This window comes from Carassius gibelio, chromosome B5 (assembly GCF_023724105.1).
Source record: "Carassius gibelio isolate Cgi1373 ecotype wild population from Czech Republic chromosome B5, carGib1.2-hapl.c, whole genome shotgun sequence".
Taxonomy (NCBI): domain Eukaryota; kingdom Metazoa; phylum Chordata; class Actinopteri; order Cypriniformes; family Cyprinidae; genus Carassius; species Carassius gibelio.
Genome location: NC_068400.1, coordinates 16,322,839 through 16,339,733, shown reverse-complemented (window position 1 = coordinate 16,339,733; position 16,895 = coordinate 16,322,839). Strand labels below are relative to the sequence as shown.

Here is a 16,895-nt window from a genome sequence, read left to right as displayed (position 1 = left end):
CCCCCCCCCCAACTTGTTATAGAGAAATATAAAAATAAATTTATAAATATAAAAATAAATAAATAAATAAATAAATAAATATATATTTATTTATTTATTTATTTTTCACTTATGCAGGATATGAGAAAATGCAACCAAAACAAGTGAAGCAGCACTGCTATAAAGAGCCACAGTGAATAGTTTCTGTGGCAGTGTATTGCAATTGTTTAGTTGGTCAATATTGTAATGCCATACCCTGTAATTTATGCTCAGTACATCTCTATTAGACAACTGAACAATATCAACATGTCATCAGTATTCAGAAAAAAAAAAAAAAAAAAAAGATAAGAAAAGATAACATGTATTCTAATGGATACCCCTTTGAACATTTTAAAACAAAGATCTACTATTTATTTACCATCTTCACATGAGGCCTGAGCAAGTGTGTTTACAAAAAGAAACTAAGATATATTTTCTATTATGATTCAGTGTTCAAGGACAGAGCAGTATCAAACTTTGATTTGGTTTCTGAATAATAATAATGCATTCAAACGCTAAAGACGTAACACACACTATTCCACACGGCAAAAATGTACAAGCACAGGCATCTGCTTGGCCGTGGAGGGAGCGAGACACAGACGGTGAAGGACGATCCAGCCCTTTGGTTCATATTCAGGCATAAATATTTCATGGCTCCTGAGCCTTTGGTAACAGAGGTTCCTTCTTTCATCGTATTTCTTCTGTCATAACGAATTCTCCCAGCTGATGGCCTCAGCTATTAAAATTTACCTCAGTGTGCTCTTTCTTTGAGCAGTTTTGTTTCTAAACAATCCAGGGACAAAAGGGCAGCTCTGTTTCTTACTGAAGCTCTTATACAGATGAAATCTCTGGGTACAAACAAACATTTGAAGATGTCACTTCTGCGTCTTCAGGAATCCCAGAAAAGAGCCACCCTTGAAGTACACTTTAGTATGATTTTAAAAATAGTACATATTATGAATATGATATAGTTAAAAATCAAAGTGCAGTCTGAATGTAATGACACCTTATTGGATATGAATTGCAATTACATAAATATATATATATATATATATATATATATATATATATATATATATAATTATAATTATATATTTGTAATGATGAATAAGTTGCAATTCACTACATGTAAAATATTATGTTTTAATGTAATATAAAATCTTAAAATCTTAAAAGATGTGCTTTAGTTGCAGTTAGTTTATATAGTATATAACTTCTTTAAAACATGACAAATGATAACAAAATAAACTAAAAATAAGGTAATTTAACATTCAAGTATAAGTACTAGTTCTTATTAACTAATTACATATTATCATGCATATTTGTTGTTTATTAGTACTTTTAAAGAACATATTCTGTATGACCATATTCCATAATCCTGCTCAATACCTAAACTTGACTACTACCTTACTACCTATGAATAAGTAGGAGTTTACTGAGGTAAAGTTTTTAATTTATTCTTAGTTAATAGTGAGAACTGGACCGTAAAAAAAAAAAATTCCCAAATTTAAACATTCCCAAATGAAAATATATGCTACATTAAAATGTTCTGATGCAGCACATGCTCCAGTAACGGCAGAAGTGAGGCTGGCCTTTGTGTGCAGAGTCAGTTTCTGCAGTGGGCTCTGTCATTACAAGTTTATCACGGCTATCATCCTGCTATCTCAGCCTTGCCAGTGCTGCCCTGCCGTGCACAGTCAGACAAACCAAATCATCCAGCGGCATCGCATTTGTCGTGTCGTTTTCTCCATGTCCTCTAAACCTAGAATCAGATGCACAATTTCTAAGGAAACCGGTCTGAACAAAAATAAACACTCAAACACATGTTAAATGCAGCTCAAGAGAGCATGACTGTCAGACTCCAATAGTGTCTTTGAAGTGATGGCTGGTATGTGCAATGAAATACTGCTGGACTCCCATAAGAAAACATTTGTTGTATTGAATAAAACACATTTTTCCTTTAGTTTGTCCAAAGAGCTTAAGTGAGAAAGAGGTGACTTGACACAACTGACGACGCACAGCAACACAGTGAAGCTACAGTCACACTTGACTTTTATTCCAGAAAATTGCCATCAAATTGCTGGAGAGCCATCTGTGTGAATGTATACCAGAGTCAGAATGCTGGAGAATCACAGCCTATTAAAGAGGGAAAGTTCACCCAGAAATGAAAACCCTGTCATCAAATACTCACCATCATGTCATTTCAAACCCACAATAATATAGTTAATCTTTGAAACAGCATGGGAGATTTTTAAAACCTGACATATTTATTTCCCTAATGAAAAATACATATACTACATGTATTTGAAATATATATATATATATATATATATATATATATATATATATATATATATTCTCATCAATAGTCACATTAAAACACACTTAATAGGCTTAATTTTAAGAAATGTTTATTGTGCAAAATTAGTACTCCAAATATTTTTTTTTTTTTTTTTTTCTGTCAGTATGTCCTGAGTGATATCTCATATGTTAATAGATTTGAACTATGAAATAGTGTGCATTTTAAATATATTACTTTTTACTAGGGGTTAATTCTGCCCTAGGCTGGACTTTCAGCCACACGTAAAAAAAAAAAAAAAAAAAAAAAACTGGTTTAGAGAGTGGTTAAATGCAGACTGGAAAGGTGTCTTCAGCTGCTTCTTTAAAGTTGCAATGGTTTCAGCAGTTGCTTCAGTAGAGGTTGTCAGTTCATTCCACCAAGGAGCAACAGAGAAAGTGAAGGTGTTGGAAAGTTGAGGTTTCTAAGGAACAACAAGGTGCTTTTCGTTTAGTTTTAAATATGCAAATGTAGGAGACCAGAAACACAAGCTATGGTGAAGAAGTACTTTTTGAACTTTTACCTGTAAATGTGCATCAGAAGAAGTTGTGTGAATACTAGAGGATCTACACAATGTCCAGATTGACCTATTTTATTAGAATTATATGTTGAATTATGTTTTGCTCTCGTCCAGTGCAGTACAAAATCATATACATTTCATATATGCTTCTTTATAAAATATATGTTGAGCAGAGGTGTGTGTCTAGTTGACAGGTCTCTAAACCTGCTTCTCTGTAAAACAAAAAAAAAAAAAACAAAAAAAAAAAAACAAGTTTATCAAAATAATATTATTAGGACTATTTTTAAATCTGCTAAAAAAAAAAAAAAAAATCTTAAAAGCTCATGCTCATGTTTTTGTTGATTTAACTTTCAGAGAATAGTGATAAGTAAAGAACAGCACATGGTCTTATTGAGCAGCAGGTAAATTGACAAGGACAACACTGCATCAGTGTCAGGTGAATTTACCCCACGAGGAACAGCCATTTCGGTTGGAATTGAGGATATGAATATGAGTTTTTAGTGGGCCTTTTCTTAAAGGAAGCATAACTTTAAATACTATGATTAGAGATTTATCCATCAGTGTTAAATTCCAATATAAAAATGAAGGACATGGCTTATTGAGGAGTGGTGCTATGACTTTTTTTTAAGTGAACAGACTCACAATTCTCACCCAGCAGATGAAAAATAATGTGTAGAAATCCCACAGACCTACACTGAAGGACAGACGTGAGTCAAATCTAGAGACTAGAAGATCAGAGAGTCATCATGACACACAACACTCAACAGTCACATCTACATCTAAGAATCTAGATTTATTTGCACTGTTGTTAAATGAGTCCTTTAAAATCTGGAAGATCTGGTTGATGAACTGATGATGTTGAGATGTTTTATTTCACAGAGCCACAGGCAGCTGTTGACCATTGGCAGTGATCTCTTTCAATGGACAAGAATAAAGTACGTAAACTCCCTGGCTTTGAATTAGATAAAGATAAAGACTCCGGCACTGTCTGGATGGGACTGCAGAGAATGCATTACCGATGTGCATTATACAATTTCCCTGGCCAACAATGCCCAGAAGAAATCTATCAAAAGGCTGACTTGTCAGAATCGGATTTATCCAGGCGAGAGAAAAAGAAACCAAAAACGGGGCTGTGTTTTGTTTTTCTGCCGATGTTGCGATAAATGTAGAAACTGGTGGTTTCAATTTTCAAAGGGAAAAAAGAAGATGAAGAGAAAAGACTGTAAATTTAAAAAGAACAGAGGCGGGATGCTGATACAGTATCTGTAATGTTTTTAGATACTTAATTCTGTATACTTAAAAGGATAGTTCACCCCAAAATGAAAATTATGTCATTAACTTCTAACCCTCATGTTGTTCCAAAACTGTAAGATCTCCGTTCATCTTCTTTAATGTAATCTGATAGCTCTCTGACTCTGCATAGACAGCGATACAACTGCAAATTTCCCAGGAACGTCGCAATGTGACATCAGTGGATTAACTTCAGATTTACGAAGCTATAAGAATACTTTTTGTGTGCAAAGAAATAAAAATAACATGATTTACTATCTTCCGCCATTTCCACAATGCATGTACGTAGAACGTAATCAACACAATCAGATTGTTTACATTCAGAAGAAAACGCACATATGCTAAGTGAAACAATGCTGATTACGTTGATTATGTTCTGGGGAAAGCATGCACATGCATCGTGTTACTCTCTAAATAGACAGAAGATGAGGAGAATAATTGTTGAATAAACTGTTATTTTTGTTTTCTTTGACACAAAAAAAAAGTATCCTCGTAGCTTCACAACATTGAAGTTGAGCCACTGATGTCACATTAACTATTTCACAGATGCCCTGAATACCAACCCTCATCATTACAAACCCATATGGCTTTCTTTCTTCTGTGGACTCCAAAAAGGAGCATGCAAATTGTGTTGTGAAAGGGTCTGGGAAAGCCTTAAAAAGGACAGAAAAAAAAATAAAAAATAAAAATTGTAAGATGAACCCTAAGTATAGGAATTATATATTTAAGCTGCATATAAAATTTCCATCTGGATTTCACAGTTTAATTTAATGTGGTAATTTAAACAGTCAAATTAAACTAAACAGGTAAGAAACTGATTTATTCAGTGATAAAAATTATTAATTTGTTTATTATTAGTTAATTGTTAAACATTCCATTTTAAGAAAATAACCATACTTTCAAACTGCATTTATTCAAATTGTTAAGAATCACATAAATTTGTTTAAATTCAATACATTTACATAGGCTAAAAAGAATGGACATTAATAAAATATGGCTAACTGTGCAAAAAGCAATATCCAGTTAATTAAAATATATACTAAAAGAAAGTATGCATTTAATGTAATCTAAAGTAATCCAATGTATAGGTATTTCAAGTACATTCATCTGAAATGTAGGACAAATTATGTTTTGGGTGCAGCTTTTTGTGATAAAAAGATTCAATTTAGGGGTGTAACAGTTCACAAAATTCACGGTTCGGTTCGATACGATACACTGATGTCACGGTTCGGTTCGGTACGTTTTAGATACAGCAAAATGTAAAAACATCTCAACTTTTCAGTATGCCGCAAGCGCACCGCGGGTCATGTGACAAGAACTAACCAATCAGCTTCGTCCTTTCCCGTAACAACGTTGAACGTTTTCCACGCGTTTTTAGGCACGATATGTGAATGGCCCCTAAGGCGCTCGCTCACTCACTTTGCGATGAAGGCTCGTTGCAAAATGTCTAATGCATTTAACAGACCAGAAATAGAAGATCCTCCAATAACCAACAGGTCTGGTATTTGAGTGCACTTTGGATTCCCTGTAAGCTATAATGGTGAAGACAGAATGAATGGTAAATAGTAAGGTCTCATATCCGCGGCTATAACGTAAATGAAGCACACCGTTCGCCGCGGTGATGTCTTTTGCCCTGTTTGAATCAGTTGGAAATGTAGGTCTAAATGCTGCGGGGATAGTTTGTTGTGTGTATGTTTCTCCTTTTTTTCGTCTTTTCCCAGATACTGACACAATAAATTGATGTCGGCGTAAATGAGTTGACATGTTTCAAGTATTCCCGCTGGCGTTTTTTCTTTGTTGTTTTTTTTTTTTTTTTTGTAGGGTGTACCCTATTGTCATGTAGCAGATGCGACATACCGTTGTTGTTTTTTATCCACCACTCTCTTGCCATCACCATTATAGCTTAAAGGGAATCCAAAGTGCACCCAAACACCAGACCTGTTGGTTATTGGAGGATCTTTTATTTCTGGTCTGTTAAACGCATTGGCCATTTTGCAACGAGCCTTCAAGCACGTACTGAGTGAGCGAGCGCCTGACTGAGTAGTCTAACATAAACATATAAGTTGGTGTTTTTTTTTTCTTCTTCGGGAGTGTCAGGGGCGTTGCCTGTTACGTCATTTGGGTTATTGGGCTACCTTGTTGAACGTATATCATTATATTTCTCTTTTTTTTTTTTTTTTTCAAATATAATTAATTAGTCCAACGAACCGTTCGGTACATAATGCGTACCGCCTACCGAACCGAAAGCCTCGTACCGAACGGTTCAATACGAATACGCATATCGTTACACCCCTAATTCAATTGTATTCACGTTAGACCTACTTGGTTATGAACATTGTTGAACAAATGTCTTTCTTTTTTTATTTTTATATATTTTTTATAGAAAAAAAGAATGTCATAGGGTTTGAAAGCACATGGACAAACATCCTGAATAACCAAACTTAAATAAATGCTTTGATTTGTGACTCTGGACTGCTGATGTGCTTTTGAATAGCAGTTTGTTTGTCATGTGCTCCATTACGTTTAACTTCTGTCCGAAGACGTGCTTTGACTAACAACACATTTTTTACAGAATGGTACATTGCCTTTAAATGATCAAATTTCCGTTTTCCCATTGTGTTAGTATAAAACATTTGCCCCGCGCAGCACTTTCCATTTTAAGATCTATCAGAGTTGCTCTTTTATTTGAGAGCCAGTATATCCCCTGTCAAATCATTTTGGTTTTAATTCATCAAAGGTTTGTGTAAATCCGAAGGCTGCTGCCCACAGAAAGTTTATTAAATCCATTTATAAACCTGAAGTCTTGAACGGCAGACTAGCATCCGTGATTTGTGAACATCACACCACACACACACACCACATGGCAAAACCAAACTGATTGTTTCACTCCTCAAAGTTGCTATAAAAGTGACAAAGAGAGTATGCAAATGCAAATGCAATAGATCTGGTGTATTTTACCATGAATAATTGAATGCAACTCTGTTGTGGGAGATCCAATCAAACAGATGCACAATTCAATGTGCATCCTTATTAAAAACACTTTATAAAGTTCACTGTGTGTGTTTTTGTTCCATTAGTTGTAGTGCCAAAATTGTACAAACACATAATGGCACACATAATGCTGTAAATGCACTGTAAGAGAGAAATCGAGCTGGAGTTTCTGCAGAGACAAGCAGCACTGAGAAATGCATTATACACTAATTCACTTCTATTAGTTTGTCTACACTGCATTGCACATGAACTGGAAAAGACTGAATCCTGTTGACTTCTAAATTTAAGATGTGTCCAGCTACCATGGTCAAACACGAGCCAGGACACTAAAATGATTTTACATGCAAATATTGAATTTACAGTAATGCACTTACAATGGAAGTCTATTGGGAAAGAGAATAAGGGTGTGGCAGCTGAAATGTCAAAACTATATACTTGCTAAAGCACTTGCATGAATTATTGAGCAGTAATGTTGTTTGTGATCATTTCAGTCTTTCTATTTCAAAAATTGAAGTTTAATTTGATTCTGTTCTGAGAAATATGTGTGGTTGTGGGTGTGTGGGCAGTTATATTATGTGTTCCTGATGCACTTTAAAAATATTTAAAAAATATATAAAATACAAATCATGTTATTCTTAAATTATTACATAAAATAATAATACTGTGTATGTATACTGTACAAATAATTTAACTGAAAGTTCCACAGTGCAGCTTAGGAGTCTTTACTGGATTAAGTCATTTTTAAAATACTGTAATTAATAATCATACTGTGTCTTCCAGGTTATTCTAATTGCCCTTGCATTGAGGAGGGGAAACGAATTATTCACAAACCTCCTTCAATTAGTGTGACATTTTGAAAAGGTTAAATAAATCAATGAAATGCGTGCAAATTGTAATTGTGGCATTTTTTGGTTTTTGTTTGATAGCTGCAGTTCATCTGTGACAGCACAGAGACTGTTACAGTATATGAAACTCCTGCATAAATCATCAACTCTCACAATTTGTTTGCTGGGACTCAAATATTCTGCTTTGTTAGACTCTGCAAAGCATGAAGGACATTTCTTGTTTGATAACAGTTTGCCAAAATCATTCAATGACGCACATAAAAATCTAGAGCAATAGCTGCACATGATGGCTGTGCCACAATTCAAAACTTTGAGGTCATTAACATTTGTAAACTACAAAACATTTCATTAAGCAAGGTTAGATGTATCAAAGTTACAGTAAAGACATTTATAGTGTTACAAAAGGTATATATTTCAAATCAATGCTGTCTATTTATCAAATAATCCTGTAAAATAAAATGTATCATGGTTTCTAAAAAAAAAAAAAAAAAAAAAAAATATATATATATATATATATATATATATATATATATATATATATATATATAATATATATATATATATATCGGACAGCAAGACTATTTACAGCACTGACAATAATAAGGCATGTTTCTTAAGCAGCAAATCAGCATATTAGAATGATTTCTGAAGGATTATGAGACACTCAAGGCTGGAGTAATGATGCTGAAAATTCAGTTTTGATCACAGCAATACATTACACTTTACAACAATATAATCGCATAAAAAGCAGCTATATAGTAATTGCAATAACATTTTGCAGTATTACAGCTTGTCTATATTTTGATCAAATAAATGCTACCCCGGTGACCCCATCTCTACATGCCTTCTGATTCATGAATTTGATAGCAATAAGACTATCCAAAAAATTCAGCAACAATAGCAAAGTTATATTACAAAGGATTAATTGCCTTGTAATTGTCTGTCAGTTTTAAATTAAAAACTCAGATTAATTGATTAATTTGTATTACAATTATTATTTTATTTTTTAAATGAGGTAAATACTTATTCTTATTTTTGTGTTGCTATATAAATGAAGTGATTAAAAATCATTCTTCCTTGAGTTCATTTAAAAATATCGATTAGATTGTTGCCAGATTCTTACATTAATTTACTTGTTGCCTTGATTTCAAATAGAATATGTTTTTCAAGCACTCTTTTCAAGTCATCCCAGACACGTACATGTCTAGATATAAATAACATTTTCCAAAGGCTGAAAAATATTGTAATATAATATTTTTTTGAGCTGTATGTGCAGCACACACACACTAAGAACAGACTCATCATTTGTGTTTTCACACTTTATTTCCACGTCCGCTTTGAGAAATTCCTTGCTTAGATCAAAAAGACCAGACACAAAAAAGCAGTACGCTCAAGCGCTCACCTCCAGTCTCAGACGTGATTTATTACCTGAAGCGCTCGGGAATGTTCAGAAAGACAGAGAGAAGATAAAAAAACTACAAGATGGAAGTTTTTTTATCTTCTCTCTGTCTTTCTGAACATTCCCGAGCGCTTCAGGTAATAAATCACGTCTGAGACTGGAGGTGAGCGCTTGAGCGACGGTCAGCGAAATGGTCTCTCTCACTCTCCTCGCTCTTTGTATTTCATCGGAAGCAGCTTGAGAAAGCATACTGAGGCGTAGAACACAGAAGCATTTCTGCTACCACCCGTTGTTTCAAAAGTTCGTTGATTTTTCTCTCTAAATAAACTGAAGCAGTGCTAAAACATACATTTGAACTAAATGCAATTTGAATCATTACCATGAGGCTTGTGCTGAACAATATATATATATATATATATATATATATATATATATATATATATATATATATATATTATAATACAAAAGAAGCACTGTCACTTGATCAATATTTCCAACCATACACTTATTTTTTTAGCAAGAACTGCTGATGAGGTCCGGTTGTACATCTTTATTACAGTGATTTAGATTCGCTTCTGTGAAAGAGCACTTGACATATGAATCTAAACCTCTATTTTAAGAGAGCTTTCATAGGTATTTCATCACCAGAGCCCCAAAACTGTTGGCTCGCTCCCAGCTGAAAGTCCTGCCGCTGCAGTATGGATTCAGCTCAGCATGGGTCACTGGACCAAAAGGAAGCCTGAGTAAAACTAACCACCAATGAAAACCTTTTTCTAAAAAGTCCTGAAACTGTTTTGAAAGGGCTGACAGAGATGTTCTGGAAAATGTCAGCGGATCTACTAAACAGACAGAACAACAACAAAAACAATAAAATAAATAAAAATATGCAATCTGTTATTACATTCAAGCTGATTTATGCTAGGTGTGTGTGATGAAGAAGATGACATTACTGAATTTCAAAGTACACTTTGAAAATACAAAATCCACAACATATTTTATGTATGGTGGCAAAAAAAAATGCCCTGTTTAAGTTTTTGTCTTGTATTTTTATGCAATATAGTAATATCACATGAGCATGCTTGCTATTCACGCATGTCAGAATGATTACAAATTCAATGCATTTACAGTACTTACAATTAGTCATTTAGCAGATGCTTTTATCCAAACCGATTTAAAAATGAGCGCAATAGAAAGCAATCAAAATCAACAAAAGAGCAATAATATGCAAGTGCAATGACAAGTCTCGGTTAGTCTAACACAGTACACATAGCAATTGCACATCTCAATAAGCATGAAGTTCATATTGTGAGTCATATTTTATAGATACTATCTCCAATATCATCTTTTTTTTTTCTTTTTTCTTTTTTGCTTCCAGAAATAGCTCTAAACAAAGCCACATAATCAGTGTACATCTCCGAGCCACACAAAGCGCTGGTTTCATACTAAATGAATCCAAGTGACTGAATGATTCAATGATTAATTCAAAAAGGCAATCGCTTGCATCGTGCCTGAATGAATCAGCCATTGGCATGAACTAGGTGAATGAATCATTCAATTATTCCCTCATTAAGACAGATTTAGTTTCATATGTAAAAATATTTTTTCATTATTTCATATTTTACCATTTAACATATATTTAAACATAAATCGCATAATATAATTTTTGTAATTGTAATTGAAGTGTAAAACTTCTGCAGTGCAAAAGTGCATTTGGAACAGTGTTATAATGCCTTATTATTCTAGCTGAATTTATTGATTAAATATAAGAATTTGACATCTTTGATAATGCATACTGTACATCTAATAAGGTTAAAAATATATATATATTTAAAAAGGTAAAAAATGCCCCTTGAAATCAATTTAAGGGGGGAAACATCGCCTTAATTAAAAATGTAACTGTCACTGCTGTGAATGAATCACAGTACAGAATATGAAAAAAAAATAAAAAATACCTTCAGGAGTCAGCTGGAATGACAGGCCTAAATTAGCCAATGAACAAACTCACAAAATATCACCCATTTGTTTCAGCAACAAAATCACAGACAAATCTCTTGCTCTCTCTTGCTCTCTCTCTCTCTCTCTGTTCCAGGAAGATTTCTGCAATGAAGTCCCGAACCTTTAGGACTAAACACAGGCCCCGTGTCTACATCCATTAATTGAGAGGACTCAAATGCTCTGCTGAACGTATATAGATTCATGTTTACACACAGCAGATACACAAATGGCTTCAGGGTATATTTAAATAGTAACGTGCATTGCATACAAATAAAGTCTGCACAACACAGAAAAAGCAGACTTGATTATAGCATCTCTATGTATAGTGATAGTTCCCAGTTTTCCTCTTCCAGCAGCAGTCAACATCAATATTGTGTTTGAGCATAACTGAAATTCTATATATGGGTGAAAGGGCAACACGGTGGTCAATATAGAGCAGTTGCCATTGCTGTTATTCATTCAGTCCTGGCCACTGACTGTACTGGCATGTTTAATGATTTCTTGTTTGATATGTTATGGTACATCCATGTTAAGCACACCAGATTACCATTAAATATTAAATGGATTAACTGAAACCTTGAAAAGAATTACAAAACAGTCATTCAACGAGAGATAATTGTTATCCTGATGACCAACAAATCTGCAAATTACATTTATTAAAACATTGCTGTTTCTCTAAGATGCACAACAAGGAAAAGCTGTCATATTTAACCAAAGAGCCTATAATTAATGCATAACATTTTTTTATTTTTTTTTTTACTGCGTATTTCTCCATAAAGCCATGAATCTTCCGCTAAAAGAACCCCAAACAAGACTATAAACGTGAAGAACCAATAACAACTTTATATATCCTTAAAGAACCATGTAACCAACTAGACTGCTTACTGTTTGCAACCGAGATACGGTTCAATGCAATATTCTGTATGTGCAAATAATAACGCTAACAATAACTTTTAATAATAATACATTTCTTGTAATATGTTTCTTTAACTTGACCAAGATGTTAAAGGTGTTGCTGTTGTATTCCAAAATAGAATACTTGTAATCAGAGACATGCTTCTCCAGATTTTCAGCCAAAATTCATTATTCTGAAGATAATCCCCTCATCTAAAGCATGCATATTTTATACTTGATCTCTCTGAGATGTCAAACAGGAGTAATACATTTTTCTTTTTTTTTTTTTCAGTTTCGGTTTCAATGCACCTATGAAGTCAACCTGATACTTCAACACAGTTTTGAGAGATCTCTCAGAGCTCAAGCAGAACATGAGAGTGAACATCAACTGAAGCACCTTTATCGCTTTTGAATACAGTAAGAATGGTCATTCTGATCGTGTGCTCTGGAATAAAGATTGCTCTCTCAACGAACCCGTGTCTCTCATTCTCAGATGCGTAAGAATCAGGCAAACGCGCAGAGAACATCTGTCATCTCTCAGCTCAGCTCTACATGTGACTGACGGACGGACGGTCAAATCTCACCTAAGGTGAAGTAGGGCAGCGCCGTGTTGTCCAGATCATCCAGAACCGCGATGCGACCCGGCAGGTCAGTCCTGACGAACAGCATGAGTCTGGACTCCCCTCCGGCGAGACTCCCGGATCCCGCGCCAGTGAAGCTGAACTCATTCTCACGGAGCACGGGCAGAGTGGACACGGTCACGGTCTTCACCTCACACGGACTCTCCGCGTCGCTTCTCTTGTCCATGTCCTCGTCCAGCTTTCCACCGGCCCGGGTTCCGCTCACACGGAGCCCCAGCAGCAGCAGGAGCAAGAGTCGCGCGTCGCTCGGTGTCATTCCGCTCGCGGTGCTGCTGCGCGTGGATTGAGCGTCTCGTGTAAAGCGCAGGTGGTTTATAGCGGCGGCTGTGGTGCTGAGCGCGATCGGCAGGCGGCAGCACTAAAAGACCTAGTCATACACATTGTCATATACACAATAACTGAAACAATAGCATTATACACAATTTAACAGTGTGTAAAAAAAAAAAAAAAAAAAATACAAGAAAATAGTTAACATATACACATTAAACCAAACATATTGTTAGATCATAAACAAACAATACCCTAATATCATGCATGTACATAATATGAAAACTATTACAATTAAGCTTGTATTATTATTATTCTTATGTTTAAGAAGCTTTTAGATATATTATGTTTTACACATAAGAACAGCTTAGATAAGCCTAAATCTGTATTAGTAGGCCTATACTAATAACTGTAGTTATTACTACTATATATATATATATATATATATATAATGTTATATGTGTTATAATCATTTTAACATATTGTTCAGAGTGAAATGTTGCTGGAAAGCCCGGAATCTTGATGCACTTAAATACTTTATACATTATACAGTAGCTTGTACTGTACACATTCAGACAAATGATGTCTGTATAAACATAGGCCTATTTAAAGCATATTTTTATGGTCTAAGTTGTTTTTCTTTTTCTTTTCTTTTTTATCTATTTTTTTTTCCCTTTTATTTCCCCTTTTTCAAACAGTAAAAAAAAAAAAAAAAAAAAAAAAAACTTTTCCTTTTATATATGTACACATTTTTTTTTTTTTTTTTAATTTGGTTAGTTAGTTATTTAGTTAGTTAATTACTTAGTTAGCTAGTTTTTTTTTTTATTTAGTGTTATTATATTTTTTATTTCATTTAATTTTTATTTATTGGTTCAAGGTATCATAGTTTTCAGTGTGTGTTTCACTATTTAAAATGACTATTTAAAATGACTATACTTTAAATTGCATCAAATGACAGACTCATATCAGCTAAACTCATTCAATTAAACTTCACTTTGCCACATGAAACAGCAGTGAGCTGAGCTGCATGTGACACCTGGAGCCCCTGCATGTCAGTTCACACAGCGACTGAGCAAAAAAAAACATGTGTGCCCTATGAAACCACTTCCTGAAAAGACCCCATCCATTCTCCAGCTGTGAACGCATGTGTGCCTCTGTGTGTGTGTGTGTGTGGGGGGGTGTGTGTGTGTGCATGCTTTGCAACTGCTTCTATTCAGATTTGTTGAAAATTGAGTGCTGTAAAGAATAATTTTGGAATAGTTAATTCTTGACAGTGCTTATCTACTACGATTGCTCTGCACAACAGCTGTGCACTGTGATATCTTGATGCAACGTGATACTCAAGAGATGGAGGACTCATACATTTCATTGACTGCATGCAGTGTCTGTGTGCCGGCAGAAATTGCTGACGACTCAGAAAAGTCAATGCAATGTGACAGACAGGGAGAGCGGACCAGTATTGGTGTTTTAGCATGTATGTAAAGAGAACGATACACTTTTAACAGGTAATAGGGCTTTTTCACACACTCCCCAGTGGATATATGAGATGCATTGTCGTCGAAATTGCCTTGACCTCTGTGCCAAGGAGTCCTCTGATTTCTCCAAATTGAATTTGACAAACAACATGGCAGCAAGCATTGGTCTAGACAGATACGGTTTAAACAGGTTTAGTGCGTGTAATGAGTACAGCCTCTCCCCTCTCCATCTTAGCCATAGGTCTGCCATGCTTGTTGTCTTGATTTTCACAAATAAATGAACAATTTGTCCTTCCTTTCTTCCTCTGGACTGGTACAGCTCAGGCCCCAGAACAGCTTGCTTATTTATTGCTTACACAGTTATTTATACTTTGCAGCTGGAGGGTGTTGCTGTCCTAATGATAATGGTGTAATATGAATCTTAGGCATGAGCAATGCTTTTTCAGCACATATATGAGCCAAACATTTCCTACTCAACTGAGAATTGGTTTGTTTTGCATTCAATTAAGGGCCACTAAGATTTATTGCATTATTTCCGTGTCAGTTAAGCACTCTTCTCCCTAAACTTTGATTGTCGTAATGGGCTTGGATGTTTTATTTTGAGTTTTTTTTGTCATCCTCATTATTCTCACTGAGAGTCTCATTAAATTTGCATTACTTCACTATATATATTTTTATCTATTATTTTTTTTTTTCAGTTCAAATAAGTATTAACATATGTATCTGTGGTTCTCAGTAGCACATCTATGCACTCAGACCTTGCTTGTAGATGTTGAATCTAAATGAGGTGTGTGTGTGTGTGTGTGTGTGTGTGTGTGTACTTGCCACTGTCCATGGTGCTGAACATCATGAATGATTCTCTTTTAAAGTCTCGAGGAAGCCATGCCACTACTTTTGGTTACTTATTCATTTGAGTCACCAAAAAACATCCAAGGCTCTTCCATATTAAATTATGCCTTGTTCCTAAGGTCAGACAATGAATGCTGAGTATTTTGTGTACACTTTATGTCTTATAGTGGGTTGCACCAGCATTTTAAAATCTTCAGCTATATATATAATTTCATAGCTGAAGAGTTTAAAATGCTTGTATATATATATATATATATATATATATATATATATATATATATATATATATATATATATATATATATATATATATATATATATATATTATACATATAATTTGATGCTTGGTCAATATATTTTAAAATATAATTTATTCTTAAGATCAAAGTTGAATTTTCATCATTATTTCTGTCTTCAGTGTCATATGATCCTCGAGAAATCATTCTAATGCTGATTTCCTGCTCAAGAAACATTTCTGATAATTATCAATGCTGTAAACTGTTGTACTTTTGAATATTTTGTGGAAACTGTGATGACCTTAAACTTTTGATGTATATTTTAGTGTATGTTGTATACAGGTCACACACAAAAGGCCTCTTTTTTTTTTTTTTTTCTTTTTTTTTTTTTGTATATAAACTATGGTTTGGGAAAAACTAATTTAAAAAACAGCAGATATCCTTAGAGATTTACAAGATTCCCCAGTTCATATTTTTGCTAGATTTGTCCTATTGTATTCTCAACAGTACACAATTTATTTTGTCTGAGAGGTTTGCTTGTTGTTGTTGTTGTTGTTTTTTTTTTTTTTTTTTTTTTTTTTTGCTTCTCTTAACAATACTGTCTGCCACAAGGTTACAATACAATACGCTGACGATAAAGAACAGGAGAATACAGAATGATAACAATAAAAATGTCTTTATTACACAAAACACACACACACACACATATAATATATACTGTATATTCTGAAAGCTTTTATAATATTTTACAGGCACCAGGACACCATACATCAGGGCTTTTTCATTGTATTAGCTGTCGTGATTCTGAATGATTGCACTCAGCCAATAATTCAGACCCTTTTTTCTTTTTTTCTTTTTTTTTTCTTTTTTTGCAAAAAGTGGTTCCTGGGGAAGCCAGAAATCACAAAGAGAGACCTGGCCAAAGCCATTTGTCATAAAGAGCAACACAGTCCATTACCGGGTTCATAATATTAATTACAAAGCGTGAATGGAGAATCAATGTCCTGTAATGGAGCTGAATCCAAACAGATTTTATTTTTTTCAAGTTATGTGCAATATTTTGATCAACAATCCACAGAATCCTCTCAATATCCTCAATGTCAGTTCAACTGCTTTGTGTTCATGGAGGAGGGATTC

At 34.3% G+C, this 16,895-nt stretch overlaps 1 protein-coding gene across 1 annotated transcript in view; it reads right to left on the bottom strand.

Moving 5' to 3' along the window:
* The window catches only part of LOC127957904 (astrotactin-2-like), a 489,389-nt gene extending 476,091 nt beyond the window's left edge, over positions 1–13,298 (bottom strand). Inside the window, exon 1 of the mRNA XM_052556604.1 lies at positions 12,875–13,298. Within this exon, the coding sequence (XP_052412564.1) occupies positions 12,875–13,187 (313 nt within the window). The 5' untranslated portion in view covers positions 13,188–13,298. The remainder of the gene's footprint in view (positions 1–12,874) is intronic.
* Positions 13,299–16,895: the final 3,597 nt, after the last annotated feature.